This window comes from Camellia sinensis, chromosome 2 (assembly GCF_055761805.1).
Source record: "Camellia sinensis isolate YWXY chromosome 2, ASM5576180v1, whole genome shotgun sequence".
NCBI classification, from domain to species: Eukaryota; Viridiplantae; Streptophyta; class Magnoliopsida; order Ericales; family Theaceae; genus Camellia; species Camellia sinensis.
Genome location: NC_138962.1, coordinates 222,545,485 through 222,564,548, shown reverse-complemented (window position 1 = coordinate 222,564,548; position 19,064 = coordinate 222,545,485). Strand labels below are relative to the sequence as shown.

General features: G+C 36.2%; 1 protein-coding gene across 14 annotated transcripts; it reads right to left on the bottom strand.

Moving 5' to 3' along the window:
• Positions 1-12,595: 12,595 nt before the first annotated feature.
• On the bottom strand, positions 12,596-18,537 carry LOC114260757 (common plant regulatory factor 1). Of its 14 annotated transcripts, none has more exons than XM_082917102.1 (13): positions 18,226-18,523; positions 17,575-18,094; positions 16,345-16,533; positions 16,179-16,223; positions 15,976-16,071; positions 15,758-15,838; positions 15,101-15,258; positions 14,892-14,940; positions 14,714-14,762; positions 13,729-13,925; positions 13,456-13,533; positions 13,224-13,349; positions 12,596-13,136 (listed from the first exon to the last, which is right to left on the bottom strand). In XM_082917102.1, exons 3-13 carry the CDS (start codon positions 16,402-16,404, stop codon positions 12,900-12,902), a joined length of 1,176 nt encoding a protein of 391 aa, XP_082773228.1. In that variant the 5' UTR covers positions 16,405-16,533; positions 17,575-18,094; positions 18,226-18,523; the 3' UTR covers positions 12,596-12,899. The 14 variants fall into 14 exon arrangements, with proteins under 14 accessions (XP_082773228.1, XP_082773226.1, XP_082773230.1 ...); XM_082917100.1 differs by having other exon boundaries at positions 16,345-16,504; XM_082917104.1 differs by having other exon boundaries at positions 16,345-16,485.
• Between the last annotated feature and the right edge of the window lie 527 nt (positions 18,538-19,064).

Genomic DNA, 19,064 nt, shown 5'->3' with positions numbered 1-19,064 from the left:
GCTTTAATTCCTTCGATAGCAGTTTGATGATCTGCTATCCACACAAACTCCTCTTCATTTTCCAACCTTAATATAGAAAAAAATACTTAAGTTTTTCCTGTAGTGTTAGAATTAAATCTTCGAAGAAAATTAACTTGTCTAAGGAATTTTTGTACTTCTTTCTTACTTGATGGAGGCTTGGCTTCAATGATGGCTTTGGATTTATTCTGATCAATCTGTATTCCCTTCTTGTGTACTACATAGCCCAAGAAGTTTCCAGCTGATACACCAAAAGCACGTTTGAGAGGATTAAGCTTCAACTTGAACTTTCTCATTCTTTCGAAAGCTGCTTCTAAGTGAACCAAATGTTCCTCCATAGATTGAGATTTTACTACAATGTTATCAATGTAACACTCTAAATACCCTTCAATGAGATCATAAAAGGTAGGGTTCATTGCCTTTTGATATGTAGCCCCAGCATTCTTTAGGCCCAATGACATTTTAACCCATTTGAATGTGCCAATGTTCCCAGGACATCTGAATGTTGTCTTATGGACATCCTTCTCTGCAATGCAAATTTGGTTATAACCAGAACGCCCATCCATCATTGATAAAATCTTGTGCCCTGCTGAACTATTCACCAATAAGTCTACTATGGGCATAGGGTACTCATCTTTTAGAGTTGCTAAATTCAGGTTTCTAAAATCGATGCATACCCTCATTTTACCATTCTTTTTAACCATTAGCACAATATTGGATAGCCACTCAACATATCTGGCTGTTCTAATAAAGTCTACCTTAAGAAACCTAAGAATTCCCTCTTTGACCTTCTAAATCACTTCAAGACTCATCATTCTTGGCTTCTGCTTGTATGGCTTGAAATTAGACTTCATAGGGAGCCTATGTTCCACTAATGACCTATCCAGTTCTGGCAGTTCATTATAAGACCATGCATTATATCTCTTTAAGACCATCAATAATTGGTCCCTATCAAGAGCACTTAACCAAGCACTGATGTAAGTGGGTTGCTGTGCAGAACCTTCCCCTAAATTAACTTTTTCCAAGGGGTCTTGTATTTGAGAACTCACTAATACTTCTCTTTTGATTTCTTCTGTCGTCGAAGCAATTTCTTTGCTTTGTTTTGCTCCTACTTTCTCTTATTCAACATCTTTGTCTTCTTCCTTATAAACAAAGTCTGTCCATAAGGCTTTTTCTCCTTGTATTTCTTGAACTTTTGTTTCAATGTCCAATGCACAGTATTTATCAAAGGTCAAAGGTCTAACATGTTATTGTTCCTGCTTACAACCAACTATCATGACTTCCTTCTCTTGTTCCTGAACCTTTTGGACTATTGATTTTAAGTCCAATGCTGAAAACTTGACTAAAGCCAAGGATCTAGATTCTTGGGTTTCATCTTCTTGCCTACAACCAAGCATCATTATCATCTTTGATAATGAATTCTTCATCAACACTTTCTTGTACCAAGTGTTTTAGGTGTGCTACTTCCTCATCAGCCGTCACTTTGGCTGAACCATCAGGTTTTCTCAATATACTGAGTGGTGTCACTCCTTCAGTATAAAATTTGGCCTCTGTAAAGTCAGCACAAGCGATAAAGGGTTGAGGGTCTGCATTGATCTCCTTTGTCTCTCCATTGTATAGGCCATCATTATCTTCTGATGTAGAGAGGAAGGCACACATTTGTTGGTGTGAATCCAATCCCCGCTAAGTAAAACATTACACTTAGCATTACTATCAATAACAAAGAATGCCGTCAAGCAATCTGTGGTTCCCACACTCAGGTTGATAAGCAGAATACCCTGAGCCATCTGTTTATCCCCAGCAAAACCAACAAAGATTGTGCTGGTTGGGATTAATCTGGGATTCCTTTTCCCTAGTTTCTTCAAAAAGGATTTCAGAAGCAGGTTCACTGTTGTCCCATTATCCACCAATACCCTATTCATCTGTATCCTATCGAAAAAAGCCTTGATATACAAGGGCTTGACATGTTGTGTCATGGTTGTTGTAACATACTCAAAATGATATGAGAGATTAATACTCACTTTTTCCTCACTTTCATCCTCAATTTCCATCGGTGTGATCACTTCAGATTCATCTTGAACCATATGAATCTTCACTAGAAACTGGAATAGGGTCAATCTCCTGACGTTCTTAGCTTCCATCTTCAGCCTGGAACTCCTGTGGTAGTATATGCACCATATTCACTGACACTGGAGGAAATAAGCCAAACTGAACTACTGGTTGTACTTGCTTCTTTTCCAGGCTAACTTGTGCGTTATTTCAGAAGCATCTTCCATGCTACATTCTGACACTTCAGTACTAGTGACTTCCTTCTAATGGTCTGTTCCTGTTGGTTTTTCGACCAAAAATGTCTGTTCAGCCATGAAGGCTTCAAAAATCTCCTCTTTAACCATTTTTTTCCTTTAGCCTAGGTCAACTTCTCATTGTGTCTCACTGTCGCTTTCCATCAAGGCCTTTTCTAGACCTGCTGAGCTGGATCTTTCCTTGGCTTTCAGTTCAGAGTGAACTTTAGCCAATTACTTTTTGCTGAAACTTCTTCTATTCTGAGGAGTCGATTTTGGACTACGGTCCAATTTTGGACTTTCTCTTTCCTCTGTCTGGCCTTTTGGCTGGGCCAATAAAGAACTCTCCCCACTTTCCTTCAGATTCTTTTGGTACTGAGTGTACCTTTGCTGGATCTTCCTCCTTTGGGATTTAAAAATTACTAAAACCATATCTGGTTCCTTTGTTTTTGGGTGCTTCAGTAACACCCAATTATTTGGAGCCACCAAGGGAGGTTTAACCATTCTGCCCTGGTCTCCAACAACACTTCTCTGGGTAGGCATTTCCTTAGGCTTGTTCTGTATGACAAACCAATCTGGAACCCCAGATACCCATGAACTCACTAGCTCAGTTGATGAACTAGCTCTTTCTGCCTTCGAAGTTGCTTGTGGAGGCCACTGCTTGGCCATGATCCCTTCTATTGGGTCTAATTTAGGCCTTCTATCAGGGTGGTTACCTTCCATCTTGTTTGAGGCTAATCTAGGAGACCAATCTCTAGCTCTGATTCCATAACTTGAGCTCGCTTCAGGCCTCCTCTCAAGATGATTGCCCTCCATCGTGTAGTAATTAGGTAGTCTAAACTTATGTAGAGGTCTCTTGCCCTTGGAATGCACTCTAGTGGCTGATGGTCCAGCCAAGAATGGTTGCTATCTGGGACCAGTTGGGTATGGCCTCTTGTTGTAAATACTGGTTAGTTTAAAACGTCTCTGCACATCCTTATAATACTATTTCCCATCAATTGAGAGCCCTTTCAACCATTTGTAACTTAACCTGCATCTAGGACACATCCTTTGCATGACAGCTGCCTCTAGGGAGTCATCATCCAGTGCCTTTTCACTAGAGTCCTCCTTTTGGTCTGCAAATGTCACGACCCGAACCCACTCCTAGGGGTTCAGCGACGTAATCGGCCAGTAATCCTTGGATTACTGAAGGCCTCTTAGCTTAATAGCATATAGTCAGGGGCTGCGAAAGTAAATAGATAAAGCATACATAGTCCATTGAGCTGTGTAGACATACATGAAACTGATAATTTTAAAACTTTTATAATCATACGAGTGACGTCATAGATACAGCATTTACACGTCACTAACAAGTACATACAAAAGGATCAGTTTTAAGCATATACATTAACATAGCCACAAAACATGACATGATCTGGAACCTCCTCGGGAGGCGTGAAGGGTGGCTGACAACACAAAAGTACCCCAGGCATCAACTTAAGCCTGATCACGAACCTACTCACCTACATACATAATAAATAACTAGTGAGCGGTGGCCCAGTGAATAATAACAGAGTAAAGGGGTATATGAATGGTGTCTCAATATCATAGCTGAAATAAAACAATTTACACTCATATTCTTGTTATGAGCATGTAGACAAAAGTCAGAGTTCATACTTAATCTTTCGTATACGTTTATCAGTACTAGTAGATCTCACACAAAGTGACTTAAATTTTACTTGTCAGTTCTATAGAAGAACCTCCGGTCGGGTAAGGATAACTTGTCAGTCCCATATAGGGACCTCCGGACTGGGAACTTGTATACTTGTCAGTTCCACTTTGGAACCTCCAGCCAGGTACAGATAGCTTGTCAGTTCCATAGGAACCTCCGGTCTGGGAACTTATAGCATACTTGAATCATAACATCATGTCACTTATAACGTACTTGAATCGTGGCATACATCACTTGCAACATACTTGAATCATAGCATAGCATCATAAATGCTTGTTGATGTCGGACAATCATTCATAGTATAAAACATGGCATTTCTTTCAACAAATCTTACTTCGTATTCAGAAAATACATAAAGTTAAACATAACTTTATTAAGTTATTACTCACAGATAATAGACGTCGTAAGTAGGCAATTCAACTTTCCTGTGGCACTTGACCTACACAATTACAACACGAACATATCTCGAATCACACACCTGATATGATAACTTGGTCATTTCCTGTTCTGGTGTGCACCTACATCATTATCCTCATTATGGGGTCTTCATCATGGCCTAAAGATGCCTAGGATGGAATGAGGATGCAAAAATGTACTTGAAAACATTTCTCAAATTTTGCTGAAAATAGGGTCAACGCTCGAGCGTGGATTTTCCCGCTCGAGCGGACATGCAAGATGTGAAGGTTCGCTCAAGCGTGACTTCCCTCACTCGAGCGGACTGTAAACTTTAGAAAAAGTATTGGTTGCATGTTTTTCACGCTCGACAGATGCTCGAGCGTGAATTCCCTCGCTCGAGCGAACTGTAAAACATATGAACTTCTGGGTATATGCATTTCACACTCGAACGTGACTCACATCGCTTGAGTGGAAGTGCACGTACTCAGAGTGATCACTCGAGCGTAAAGTCCCCCGCTCGAGCGTGGATCAAATTTTTGAAATTTCCAGATTTGATCTTCAAGCTCAAACTCAACCTTTAAAGCATCAAACCTCATTTTTCTGGGCCAAAACTTGAGAAAATACATGAAAACCCTTAAAACAACATGAGTTAAAGATCATTTCAAGAAACCATGGCTCATTGGCTTGCCAATGTGCAAAAATTCAACTTGAAACTCAAGAATAAATCATGAACATAACATGCATGCAATTATTTGAACCATAGCTCCTCAAAACATGATCAAATGTTACAAAACAACATGAAACTCAATGATTTCCCAAAATTGAGGTGAATTCAAGACATGCATGAGGGAATTCTTGAAAATCAACTTCAAAATGCTATGACTCATGAATTCATGTTTTAACATCACAATTACATAATCTGGGTGTTGAATTTATACCTCAACCTCTTAATGAAGCTCTAATTGGTGAATTCTCTAAGGTTCCAACCCAATCTCCTTGAATTCCCTAGCAATTCTCCTTTCCTCTTGCTTTTGATTTCAATTCTCCTTCTCTCTCTCTTCCTCTCACGTTTTTTGTAAAATAGGCTCAAAAGTGTATGCAAGTGGATGAGAAGAGGTGAGTGGACTTATAAAAGAAATAGTGTTTAATTAGCTAAAGTCATAGGCAATTAAGTGGGATTAAATTAATCTTATTTAATTGTTCCGAAACGAATTTCAATTGAACCTACCATACGGTCCGAAAAATTCCAATGAACACATAAATCAGATCAATTTCTGTATCGGATGTCGATAAGGCCTTCAATTTGTAATTCGAAACTAAAACATGTACAGATCTATCTACGCTGAACAAATAGAGACACAAAAATAATGCAATGCACATGTAATTAACTCACAATCTCTTCTTAATTACTTGTTAGGCACACTTAAGCATGAATTAACGTTAATTAAGGGTCGGGGTTGTTATAGCAAAGCTCTGCCTATATGCCGGTGAACCTCTGGTATCTTTCTTGTCAGTAGTCTGGCTGGCAACATGCATCTGCACATTAACCTTGTAACACCCGCCTTTTTCTTAGCTGTTAAGTTTATGATTAATTTGAATTATGCATTTACTTGCGCATTATATGCTTTTTTGTATGTTATGTGTATTATATTTGTTGACAGATATGTTAATATACGAAAAAGATCTGTCTGAATCGTTAAATTATAAAGCTACAAATTAAATAATAAACTAGGTGGTTAGAGCCTAATTCACCTTGATTAGATAAAGTGGGGGTTAATTAAGTTAGGTTGTGGTAAGAAATAATTTAATTGAAGTGAGTATAAATTAAGTTAATTGAAAACAAGTAACTTAACATTAAATATATATATATATATATATATGTGTGTGTGTGTGTGTGTTTGTGTGTGTGTTTGTTTGGTCTCAAGAGAAAGGGGAGGAATATAACCTAGAGAGAGAGAATTCTAGAGAACAAGAAGAGAAAAGAGGAAAGTGAAGGAGAGGAGAATTACAAGAAATTTCATCCAATTAGCTCATCAAGGTAAGAGTTCTTCTTAATCTCTTGTATGAGAATGAATTTTCATCTTGAACTCATGGAATTGAGTGAGGGAGAGAGTAAGAAATTGGATAGTATAAGCCGTGTTAAAACCGTAATAAGAAGAATTCTCCCATATTATAGCTTGAATTACTTGGTTTTGCATGATTCTAAGCTAGATTTTCATAGTTTGTTAAAAAATAGAATTTTCATATGCATAGATGTTATTTTCTCTATAATCTTGAAATTGTTTATAAGAATGTAGAACTTGAATTTAAATTTAAAGTTCTATTCTTGAATTGAAAATGGAAATTGTTTGTACATCATATTTGTTAATTTTTGGCCTTTAATTTGATTAACTTTGGGTTTGATTTTGAGAAATTTGGAAACCCAAAAACAGAGCAGAAATTCGGTTCTGGAACACCCAGAACCGCACGTGTGGCTAGGGAGCCCGCACGTGCGGGAGAGCACTGGCGCACGTGCGGCACGTAGGCCCGCACTAGCGGAAAACAGAGGAGAAGGCGGTGCAATTCTAAAATAAAAGCACTTGGGAGAGAACGTGCAGAGAAGGTCTCGCATGTACGGCTATACGACAATGTCAGTTTCACTTTTTTGCTTCGTTTATCCCACTCCCAAGCCTCCATTAGCATGATTTACATCAGTAATTAATGACCATTTGCATTGCATAGGCATTTAACAGAAGTAAACGACATTTAGACGAACTAATTCCTAAGAAATGAAGCTAATCAATTGAGTATGTAGCAAATTAAGTGTGTTACGCTTGTATCTGTCTATGTAGGTTAAACACCACGTTCCAGTCACCTCTATCACGGAACCCACTGTGAGTAACGCTGTTGTAAAAAATATGTTTAATTTAAATTACCATTTCTCTGCTTCAAATTTATGCATTACTCCGATAAGTTTATTACGTTAATGAATGATAATTCTATCACTATTTTCATTGTTTACTGTGGCAACCCTAGTACCATTTATATGATGGTAGATCTGTCAGTTCCATTTCATGGAACTCCTGTTTAATATGATGTTGGCTATCATATCTGATCTTCGATCTTCATGACCGCCTATTCGGTCTTCATGACTGCCTGCCCGGTCTTCATGACCGTTTGTTTGGTCTTCTAGACCACCTGTATTTATTGCTTTTGAATATGCTACCCGATATGTTATGCTTCTCAAATGTCAATCTGCTCAGTATGTGCTTTATTTTACATTATAATTATCGTTCAAAATCTCTTTATTCAGCTGTTATTCACTGGGCTCTAACTCACAGTTTGATATTTCATGTAGGTGACCCAGCTCAAGAAAGGACTTAGCGGCATCGACCTTGCTTTGATTGTGTCAAGCTAACTTTTGTGCCTCATCATGAGATTCCCATCTATTCGCGTTTTGAGGTGGCCAATGTGAACCCTTTTGTAACTCGTTCATGTATTTTGATTGGTTGTCACTGGCCTTATTTTTTGTTTTCGATGGGACTGACTTTTCTCTTTTTGTTGTCTTTTGACAAACTTGTGATAGCATGATGTACTTATGCTTGTGTGTATATATGTACATAGCAATATCTTTTGTTTCATGTGAATTCACAGCTCATTTGACGTTTTGTCTTCTTATATAATAGCTTCTGCTAGTCCCATGTATTTGCTTGGTTCAATCAGGCCTTTGGTAATCGCGGATTACTAGTCAATTACGACACTAAAGCTATAGGGGTGAGTTTAGATCGTGACAAACCTCTTCCAATTCCTCCAAGGATAAGTTTTGGAAGTGTGGCACAATAACATTGGCTGTAACTTCTCCAATCTCTGGGAATAGATTAGTGTCAATTCCTATAACTTTCTCTGCTTTAGCTGGGTTAAACTCCTCTTTCGAATCTGTTCTTGGATCCTGTCCCAAAAAACAATACAGTTTTTAGTTGAATGAAACCAAGAATTGTGCCATTTACAATACATTTTCCCTTTAAGTTCTTCTGGAGAAGGAATTTTAACTCATTTTGGTAACTTTAGGAAATTCGCTGCAAGCAAATGATCAAAAATGTCATATGCCTTTATTAAATCGAAAGAGTATTTCCTATGAAGGTCTTTCTTTTTAAACTACTGGTCTATTGTAGTGTCTTTATGAATTAATGCCTCACAGATCACAGGCTCTTTCCCTACGATCTCTGCTGCATCAATCTCATAATTAGGATCTTTATAATAAGTCTTGTATAATGCATTACTTCGATCTTGTTCTTCCTCAAGTAATGAATCATATCTAGACACCTTATAGGTTAATTCCACTAAGTCTCGAAACTCAGTTGAGTGCAACTTCTTTCGAAGCCTAAACTCTAAACTATTTTGAGCCAATCTTACAAATTCAGGCTCTGGTAAAATGACTCTACACTTGCTTCGTGCTCTTTTGAATCTAACAATAAATTAAACAGCCTGTTCATCAAGCCTTTGACTTAACCTTGCCAAGTCTGCCATGGAAACTCCTGGCTCTGTTTGGAAGAATTGGGCATGAAATGCCTCCTCCATTTGCCGCCAAGTTTGGATAGAGTCAGGTGTAAGGTTAATATACCATACAAAAGTTTCCCCAGTTAGAGAATTTGGAAAAAGTCTTAACTGCATGTAATCATTATTGGTAAATTCACCACATCGGACAGCGAACCTAACAATGTGTTTTACTGTTGACTGGTTTTCATTCCCATAAAAAATAACAAAGTTTGGTATTCTAAACCCCCTTGGGTATTTATGCACCTTATCCACCCATTCTAGGTATGGCTTCCTATGCACAGGATTTTGAACCCCTCGAGCCATAGGTCCACACATTTCTCTGACAATATCAGTAATTTGGTCCCTAGAAATCATATTTTGTGCTTGTTGGACTACCAATGGAGGAACAAACATAAGATTTGGTGGAAAACTTTGTGTCTGAGATCCTCTTGGTCCATAGGAAGGTATATTTAGGACTGGTTATCTCTGTGGTACTGGTATGGTTGACCTCTCTGAGCCTGTCCTGCGAAAGGTGTTGTAATAGGAGGAACATGCGTTGTTTCTTTTCCAGCCGCAGGAAACCCTTCCAACCCGTCAGGTGCGAATTCGAACAAGGGATTAGTGAACCCCCTTGTGCCAAGTATGGCTTTGAACATGGAATTTGGAAACATTCTCATGTCATTTTCTTGTATTGGCCCAAATCTACCAATTTGTATGGCTTCACTGTTAGGTAATGAGGCATTTTGATTTACCACAGGCCTTAAAAGAGGCTCATACCAAGACTAAGGTATAGGTGATGGTCTTTCATAATTTTGATTACTACTCTGACCATCAGTATGTCCATTACTTTGCATAGGCTGTTTATCTCTAGTCAATCTTTGTTGAGGGACATTTGAATTTTCCTCCATATGCCTTGTGTTAGTTGGTTGATGGACATTCATCTGATCCATAAAGGATATTGCCCATCTTTCCATTGTGTTCATTAACTACTATCCCATGGCATCTACTGGGCCTCTCTATGGATTCATTGACTGAGCAGATGGAACAATGGATGATCCAATTCCATGGCCTCGTCCAATATTTTGACCATGTGGTGTATGTTCTGAATTACTGGTCTGTTCGACCATAGGTTCTGATGAGATAGGTGCTTCCATAGGATGTGTTATCACATTATCCTCTAGATCAGGTACCTCTACCTTTCCTTTCACACCTTCTTCCAGACGCTCATTTTTTCCTTGTCTCCTACGTCTAGCCATTTCAATTTATCCCACCGGGCGTGCCAAAAATATATGTTGGCTTTTTTGGCTTTCGAAGGTTAGTATTGTAATTTTAAGCGTGCCAGTAAGGATCAATCAGTCCTTAAAGAAGATTATTTGCCAACCAATTATCAAACGATTGTGTTTTAGTTCTTTCAGCCTCAATGAAGAGGACTTTTACTAGTGACTTATTTAGGAGAATTTAGTAAATAACAATTAAGTGAAGAATAATTTCATAATTTCATTAAGTAAAATAAAAAACTTATAATGATCTGACCCAGCCTCGTAAAGGTTTACAGCAACAAGCTATTTGAAACTACACCTATGAATGAAGTGCAGTATAAGAATTTAAAATACAGAAATGTAAAGAACTGTAAAAACTGGAAGGGAAAACAAAGTAAATAAAACTAGTTTTTTTATTTGAGTCCGGATCTTCCTTTCTAGGGCTTTCTCTGCTATTTATAATTCTCAATGATAACCGTTGACGTGGGCTTCTAACTAAAATGTCCCTCCATGATTGTTGAACATGCTCTCTCACAGTCAGTTCCACTACGCCGCATTTGCAGTTAGGCTTCCCTCCTGATTTTGAATTTAAACCTTGTGAGTAAACGTTAGGCCACATCACCTTATATCCCTCGATCATTCCAGTGCTACGCAGACCCATTATTACCAATACGGACTGACACGTGTCTGACTATGGTTGGCAACTTGTATTAACTCTCTAAATTGCCCTTTTCATGCCACGTGCTGAATTGTGATTGGCTTATATAAATTATACAGCCAACACATACACAACAAAAATCAGCACAGAACTCCAACCAACAACATGATTACATTATATTTCCAAAATTACCTACATTAACATCAATCCGACATTCATATTTCCACAACACAGAGTGTCGTTAAGACCCACCACATTAACATTATGGGTTCCTACAAACACCCCAACGAACATCGACATATTTGACAATCAAAAACCAATACATTGCTCTATTTGATTTCAGCACAACATAACAGCATCCAAATCTAGGAATGTCAATGTTTGAACGGATGATGCTATGCTTACCACAACGAACACTGACCCAAATATATTCGAAGCAAAGTCAAAGAAACGCATACCTATTGCCATGGCTGCCTGACACCCACACCAACGTTGGTCAACGAATGATGTTAACTCGCCGATGTTACGGCCAACGGACGATCACAACTCAAGAACCCTCAGTACCCACGCCTAATCGCCTTCGCAAATGTGATAAAGGGGTTTTTTTTGTTCTTCTAGGGTTTTAGTGGGTACTATGCAACGTTATTTTGAGAATGAATATTCTACGATCAACATTAACAATCTCTATGCCTCAGTCACACATAATGTGAACCCAATCACTAACATTCCGAAGAAAACCAAAAGTTTCTATTCTAGTTCATCCATTTTGTTTGGGATGGAGGGAAAACCAAAAAAATGCTATAGTATGTTTTTGGACATTTTGATAACTACAACATCACTTAAACCCACAACTACCTATTCTCAAATACAAAACAAGTGCTAACTAAACGAGGTTTAATGTAATCAACATTCACATAGAACTTTTCAAGCCATAGAAAAGAAAGTAGGACTAAATGATTTAACATATTAAAATTTGAGATTTATTAGTGTTTCACTCTTTTTTTTTTAATAAATAATGCTGAAATTTTTTTGATTATAAAATTCTCTTTAGTTTGCTTTTCAATTTTTTTTTAAGAAATTAAAAATTAAATTGATGAAAAAAATTAAAAACATATCATTTTTATATAATTTTATATTTTGAGAAGATAATATATATATATATATATATAGATATAGATATTTATTTTCGTTAAATGAATTTTTATTTTTTCAAAAATAAAACAAGACAGCTTTAATGTCATTATTAAACCAATCCATTAAATCAAAAAAATCTAAAACTAAAAACATTTCAATTATACATTAAAAGTCTAATAACCATCCATTACGTAATAACTATTTAAAAATATCTGTTAACAACAAATACATCTATTATATGATAAAAACATCAATAAAAACAACTCATTACACGATCATCATTCAATAACATATTAAAAATTAATTTGGTAAAAAATAAAAATATATAAAATTTATCATGTTTATATAGTTTTATCTTTGATGGATAGAAATAATTTTTCAAAATTCCAAAAATATTTTTTTGACATTTATTTTTATCAAACTAATTTATATTTTATCAAATTAACAATTTTGCCTTTCAAATGGAACAACAGTTTCTTCCATTGTCATTATTTGGAACGAACTTCAAAATTCAAAATCAAATATATTACAATTAAAAAGTCAAGTACCAAACTACAAGAACCGTTAATATAATTCATCTTAAAAAATAAAATAAAATCAGAAGACGAAAAAAATAAAAACCTAAAAGATAAAAGAGCAAACATATGTATTTCCAAAAGAGGTTTTACATTTGTTTATCCATCCTCATAAAAAAGGGTCGATAAAAACTGCTCAATAACTTATACAAACCATTAACATAGGTCCCCATTTCACAACCCCTAATCTACACTTTTTCTCTCTGGTACATCAACTATTTAGGTTGAATTCCCTTCACAAGTAAAAATCAGTGCCTTTTTTTGTGTTCTTAAATCGTACTGTTAGCGGTAATTTTGGGCTCGTAATTATGCCAAAATCATGATAATTAACTTACCATTTAAATCAAACGATCAGCGAGCTGCCACAGCATCTGCCCGGGAACTTGCATCCAGAAGCTGATGAAGCTTTTTTGAACCGGAGTTTGAGTTATTTTCGTACACTTCACCGTCTTCATTGCTTCTATCTATAGATCCGGAATTGTTGACTCTAGAAAGCAAGTTCTCAGTGCTGATAGGCATTCTCTTCTTATCTACCTTAGTTGAAACTACCTCTTCTGTTTGTCCCACTCGTGTAATTTTCAGTTTCGCCTGAGTACAAACCCATATGTGAGATCCAGAAAATGAGATAAGACTGATTCGGGATCAAAATAATGAAAGCAAATTAGGTTGCACTACCATTAGTGCAGTGTTCTCAAGCTTGAGTTTCTCTGAATTCTCAGTTAGTCGATTAATTTCAGACTTGAGTGTCATGTTCTCAGCAGTGAGGGAATCAACTCTTGTTGCAAGTTCTTCGGCCTCAGCCTGGGCAAAGAAAATAAAAGCCAGGAACAAGAACTAACATAAAGACAAGTAATGGGTAAAAACAAATTGACATATTCAAGTTAGATGTTTCATATGTACTATATACCTGCTTCCTCAATCTAGACCTTCTTGCAGATTCACGATTTGACTGTTTCCTCCTTTCCCGTTTAAGCTCTCGCTCATTCTGAGTATAAAGTCAAAAACACAACCAGAACTTAGGTTCAAGATAACAAGCAAACACCATGTAATTTCTTTTCAATGAAAATGTTTAATCTCAAGAATGCATATTCAAATACTTGATAAACCCAACGTATATATATGTGATGTGGAAGGCAAAACGTAGAAATAAATAGAAGAGTAAGACATATGCCGACTGTACCTGTAACCAGGCTTCATTTGGTATCGCGGCAGAAGGTTGTGGAACACTTATTGGACTAGCCTTTGCATTTGCTATGGCGGTTATATTTCCCACCACATTTCCTGTAATGACATTTATACCCATAACTTTATCAGGTTTCCCATTTACTTCACAAGCTGGAATTGGACTGTTCTGTGCTTCAATCTGCCCATTTCCACCTGTAGGTATAACAGGATCAACCCAACAAACAAATAAATTAGCCAAGAAATGAAATCATGCAAGTAGTACCCAAAATCATCTAAATCATTTTAATTTAGGAACACGAAACTCAAGATTGCTGTACATCAAGTCAGAATTAGATGTGGTGGGGAAAAAAATGTTCAGCAGCCAATTCACAGGCTTAAATTACATTTTTCTGGTAATATTATTTGAATCAAGGTTCTCAACAGACAACAAATTCAAAGCATGAATAACTAATAATTCCTAGGATGCCTCAAATCTGATTATCAAATATTATAAACATGCTTATGCATACATATCTTTGTGATACATATTCACATAAATATATACACACGTGTGTGTGGGGCAAAGCATCTATTCCAATTTGGCAGTACCAGTGGCCATTTTTAAAGGGCAGAACTTCCTGCAAGTTTAAAACTCAAGCTGTCACTTAAACCATTCCAAAAGTTGAGTCTTTGCATAGTCACTCCTCCCAGCCACCCATAAGAGAAAACTAGGCAATAATTCCTCCTCTTTTTTTTCAAATTATAATTTTTTGTTTCTAAGAAGGCATTTATCTCTATACTTTGACAAATAAATTTTACATACAAAGTGTTTAAATTAAAAGGACAAGTCTAATCATCACACTGGCTGATATGCTTACCATGGCACATATCATATGCCATATATGTACACTGTCGCAGGCAAAGATCCATTCCCACTGGGAAATAGTGATCCGGGTAAATATGATTGTTATTAAGATTGATCTTAGTGAAGAAAATCTTACCAATAGTTGGTGTTTCCTCACGGCTCCTTTTCCTACCATTTTGATCCACCTGAAAAAAGATGTGAGATCACTAAGACGTACAGCACTCTTCACTATAAATGCATAGAAATCAACATAAATAATATGAAAACACTAGTTGATGCAAATAAGTGCTTAAGCAGAGAGACAAAACTCTTACCCCTGCTGTATTACCGTTACTTCTATCACTTGAACCTTCTGTCTCTGAACTGTTCACATGATCACAAAATTTAAAAGTTAACCTTGGTATGGGAGGCATAGTAGGGAGAATCTATTTCAGCAGGCAAATATCTTGGGAGATAAAGAAAGTGGGTTTGCTGATTTGTAAAGAGTACTAGAGAAGCCTTGAAATAAAATATGATAACCAACCTCTGAGAGTGCACATGTTTAGCACCACCTTCAGCGCTGTCAGCATTACCATTGCCTATTGACATTGCTAGTCCATCAAACCCTTTCATCTTCTTCAGTAAACTTTGATCTGTATTTCCTGATGACTTGGTAGGTGTTTCCGCGTTCGGAGCAGCAGTCTGCGTTGCTAATCAAAATGAGATCCAAAATCCATTTGTGTCACTACGTAGCTAGAAAAGACAATCCTTTTTCCCTCAATAATGTAGTTCTGAATTCCCCATAAAATGAATAGAAGAAAGTACAAAGATCATTGGAAAAATCAAAGTACCAATGCTTTGCTAACAGCAGAAGGTGAAACCATCTGACCACACGAACCATAGAGTTACAGAAAACAACAGCATACATATTACGGCTCAATTGGATATTCTAATATGGTCAAATTTAATTCATGAACTACATCATTTCATGAGATTGGGTTGTTTAAGAAATGGTAAAAGGGGGACAGAACAGAAAAGTTGATTGAGAGCTACATTTATAGTTAAGAAACTGAACATTCCAGGGATGTGCTCCTCATCATATACAGTACACTGATGGAAACATAACTATGGAACATTCTAAGATTAACTTATTCCATTCTCATTCTGACTCATAATCAACACCAGTAGAAAGTGGACTTACAAGAGGAACTCCATGATGTGCATAAACACCTCCATGTGCATAGATTGCTGCATAAGGAGCCCCATAAGGTGACATCATAGGCTGAGAAAACAGGGAGTTTACGTTACAAATCATCTTAGTAAACCGTACTGAATTCATGCTTCAGCATCTCTGCATGACTCAGAAGTAGTTGAAAAATTCATAAGAAACAATTAACTGTTTGATGAATAAGATCATACCTGTGGTGGTCCCCACATATAAGGGTGAGGGGCATGACCAGATGCAATAGCTGAGTTGAAATACGGAGATACAGTAACTCTGCCGCCAAAATATGCCTGAAGATGCAACAAACTATCTTGAATCACTACTTAAACATAGAATTCATTGGAACAAGATAACTTGATTTTTTGTGTTCGATAAGAGCATGCATCAAATGAAAAACCTGCATGGCTGCCCAATCAGGATAAACATGAATGTTGGTCTGATCCTGTCAATAGAAAAGGAATGATCAATACTCAGTAATCAACATCAAGTAGCGATAACATAAAATTGTAGACACCCAACAAAATAAGTGAGTCCAAAACATTTGCCCTGAAACATTTGCTTACCGGTGGAGGTGAAGAGGATTTGTCAGACTTAGAAGGCCTTGTCTCTTCACTATTTCCCATGGTCAAGCACCAACATGAAACTCTTGAGAGATTCAGAGATGAGGTAAAAATATTGTTTTGACAGCTACCTCTTCTGTTTCTCTGAATAACAATCAGTCAGCTGCATTAACGATAGCCATGTCAAGCAGTCTGACAAAGAGGTTTGCAATGTTGACAAAGAGGTTTGCAATGTCAACAAAGAAAACTCAAAAAAAAAAAAAAAAAAAAAAGTAGTCTGTGTGTATTTAGACAAATGTTTCAATTCAAAAGAACTTCTCTCATCACAAAATAACTTAAGCCCAAAACAATTCCAGGAAATTAAGTCCAGTTAATGCTAGGGTCCTGATATTCAGTGAGTTTCTCATATGACTATCAATGCAAACATGGCTAAACCAAAATAAAATGATTGCCCAATCAAATGACAATACGGGTGCAGCAGCAAAGGACCAATCAAAAATATCATCTGATGATCAGGCCAGCACAAGAAAATTTGAAAAGGCAAACCCAGCATTTGAAACCAACTTGATGCTATTAATAACAACAACCAATCCTAAAGTTAATAATTGTAATCATATTATACTTTCTTTTTTTTTTTTTTTTCCTGAACTGAATACTTGATACATGATACTATTAATCATATTAATACTTGATACTATTAATAACACCAACCAACCAACCACAGAAAGCCTTCTTCTCACTACTCTCTCTCTCTATCTCTCTCTCTAAGAGGAAGGGGAAGGGACCCAATTTACTAAACAAATAAGGAGAGACCCCAAAGTAAAATTAAGTGCTTTGCCTGTAAAATCTAAGACACTTATTAGTAGACAATAACACACAAAATAAATCTAGATATGACATAGTAGTGATTAAAACTTTCATACGCTCAAAGTTTATCAAAAAAAGAATTATTGAAAAGCTGGAGATGCAACCTTCCATTAATCAGAAAACATGTTCAAGCAAGATATCAACAGGTACTACCACTCAACTAAACTCTGAATACGCCAAGTATTAGTGATTTGTCATAACATCTTGCAGATATTCCAAACTCCAAGTACAACAAGATTCAAATGCAAACAAATCATTTACAATAGTACCAACCAAAATCTTAACAAAAGTGAAAGGAAAGAAAGAAAAGGAAAGGGGCATAATTGTCTTTTCACATCTCTACCCAATATCAGAAAGATAACTTACCCATTATGAATTTCTGTCAATTGACTCAATCCAAGGATAGCCTACGAGGTAAATGACAAAAACATCCTCAGGAGTGCAACTTGAAAAAAAACTCAAATTTTCATTCCAAAGTGAAAATTTCTGAATTACACTATTTCACTTTTTCTGAATTTTAATAATCAACAGCTAGTACACATCTGCAAATGATTCTCTTACTTAAAACAGTTTCAAGTTTTCACAACTTTTTTTTCCTTTTCCTATTTCTTTGATCTCTCTCTCTCTCTCTCTCTCTCTCTCTCTCTCTCTCTCAACAAAATTCTGAACTTGACAACAATTCCATGAAACAGAGCAAAACTAATTGAAACAGTTTCAATTTTCACCACTTTTTTTCCATTTCAAATTTCTTTGATCTCTCTCTGTCTCTACAAAATTCTGAACTTGATAGCAATTCCATGAAACAGAGCAAAACTACAGCTAAAGTAATGCAAAAACTAGTCTTCGAATCAAATCATCAACTAAAAAACACACTCAGATTCACAATCTGCAGCAGAAACAAAGACAACTTTTGGAGATCAACATAAGTTCCACCACAAAAAATCCAAAATTCCACACAGAATAAATCCTCTATTCAAACACTATAATTCAACAAATGAAACTTCAAATTCAACATACCTTGAACTCTCGAACCACCAATCTCCGCCAAAATTCAAAAAATCAGAACCAAAAAGAAAAAAACAAAAAGTCACCGTGGAGCTAGCTCCGTGTATCTCCAATGGCGAAAAGGAAAAAAGGAAAAAAAAACAATTTATATACTACGGCCCAAACCCTAGCGTCGCAAGTTCAGCATTTTCTCTCTCTATAAATCGGAGGAGGGAGGGAAGCCTTTGCAGAGAATAGTGAGAGAGAGAGAGAGAGAGAGATCCAAGTCAGGAGACACGTGTTGGTAGAGATGTGTAGACACATAGGCCTCGTTTGGCAAAGACCATCTTTTTAACTTTTAAACCCTCTTTGTCTTTTTACAAATTTTTACTGTTCTAGTTTTTTTTTTGAGAAATTTAATTTTTTTAATAGCATAATTATAATATTTTTAAAATATTAAAATTTTAAAATTATCCTTTAATAATATATTTTTTAAAAAATATCAATTGTCGTAATTATAAATTTTATGTTGTTAATAAATTTAAAAGAAGATAAAATAAAAGATTTTAAAAAAAATATTATAAACTCTAAATAAAATATTATAAACTCTAAATAATTTACTAAATATTTTATGAAATCTCTTACGTAGGTGTTGAATCCATACAAATTTACATGTGTGAGTCCTACACTCACATAAGAGATTTGATAGAACATTTAAGCCATGTTTGTTTGAGTGGACATGAACTTGGAGTTGGATTAATAGTCTAATAAAATTATTAATCCGATATTTGGTTAAACAATTAAAGTATGAACTAATTATTTTAAACTTGACTATTAGTTAAGATAGGATACATAATCGAACGAATTCGTAG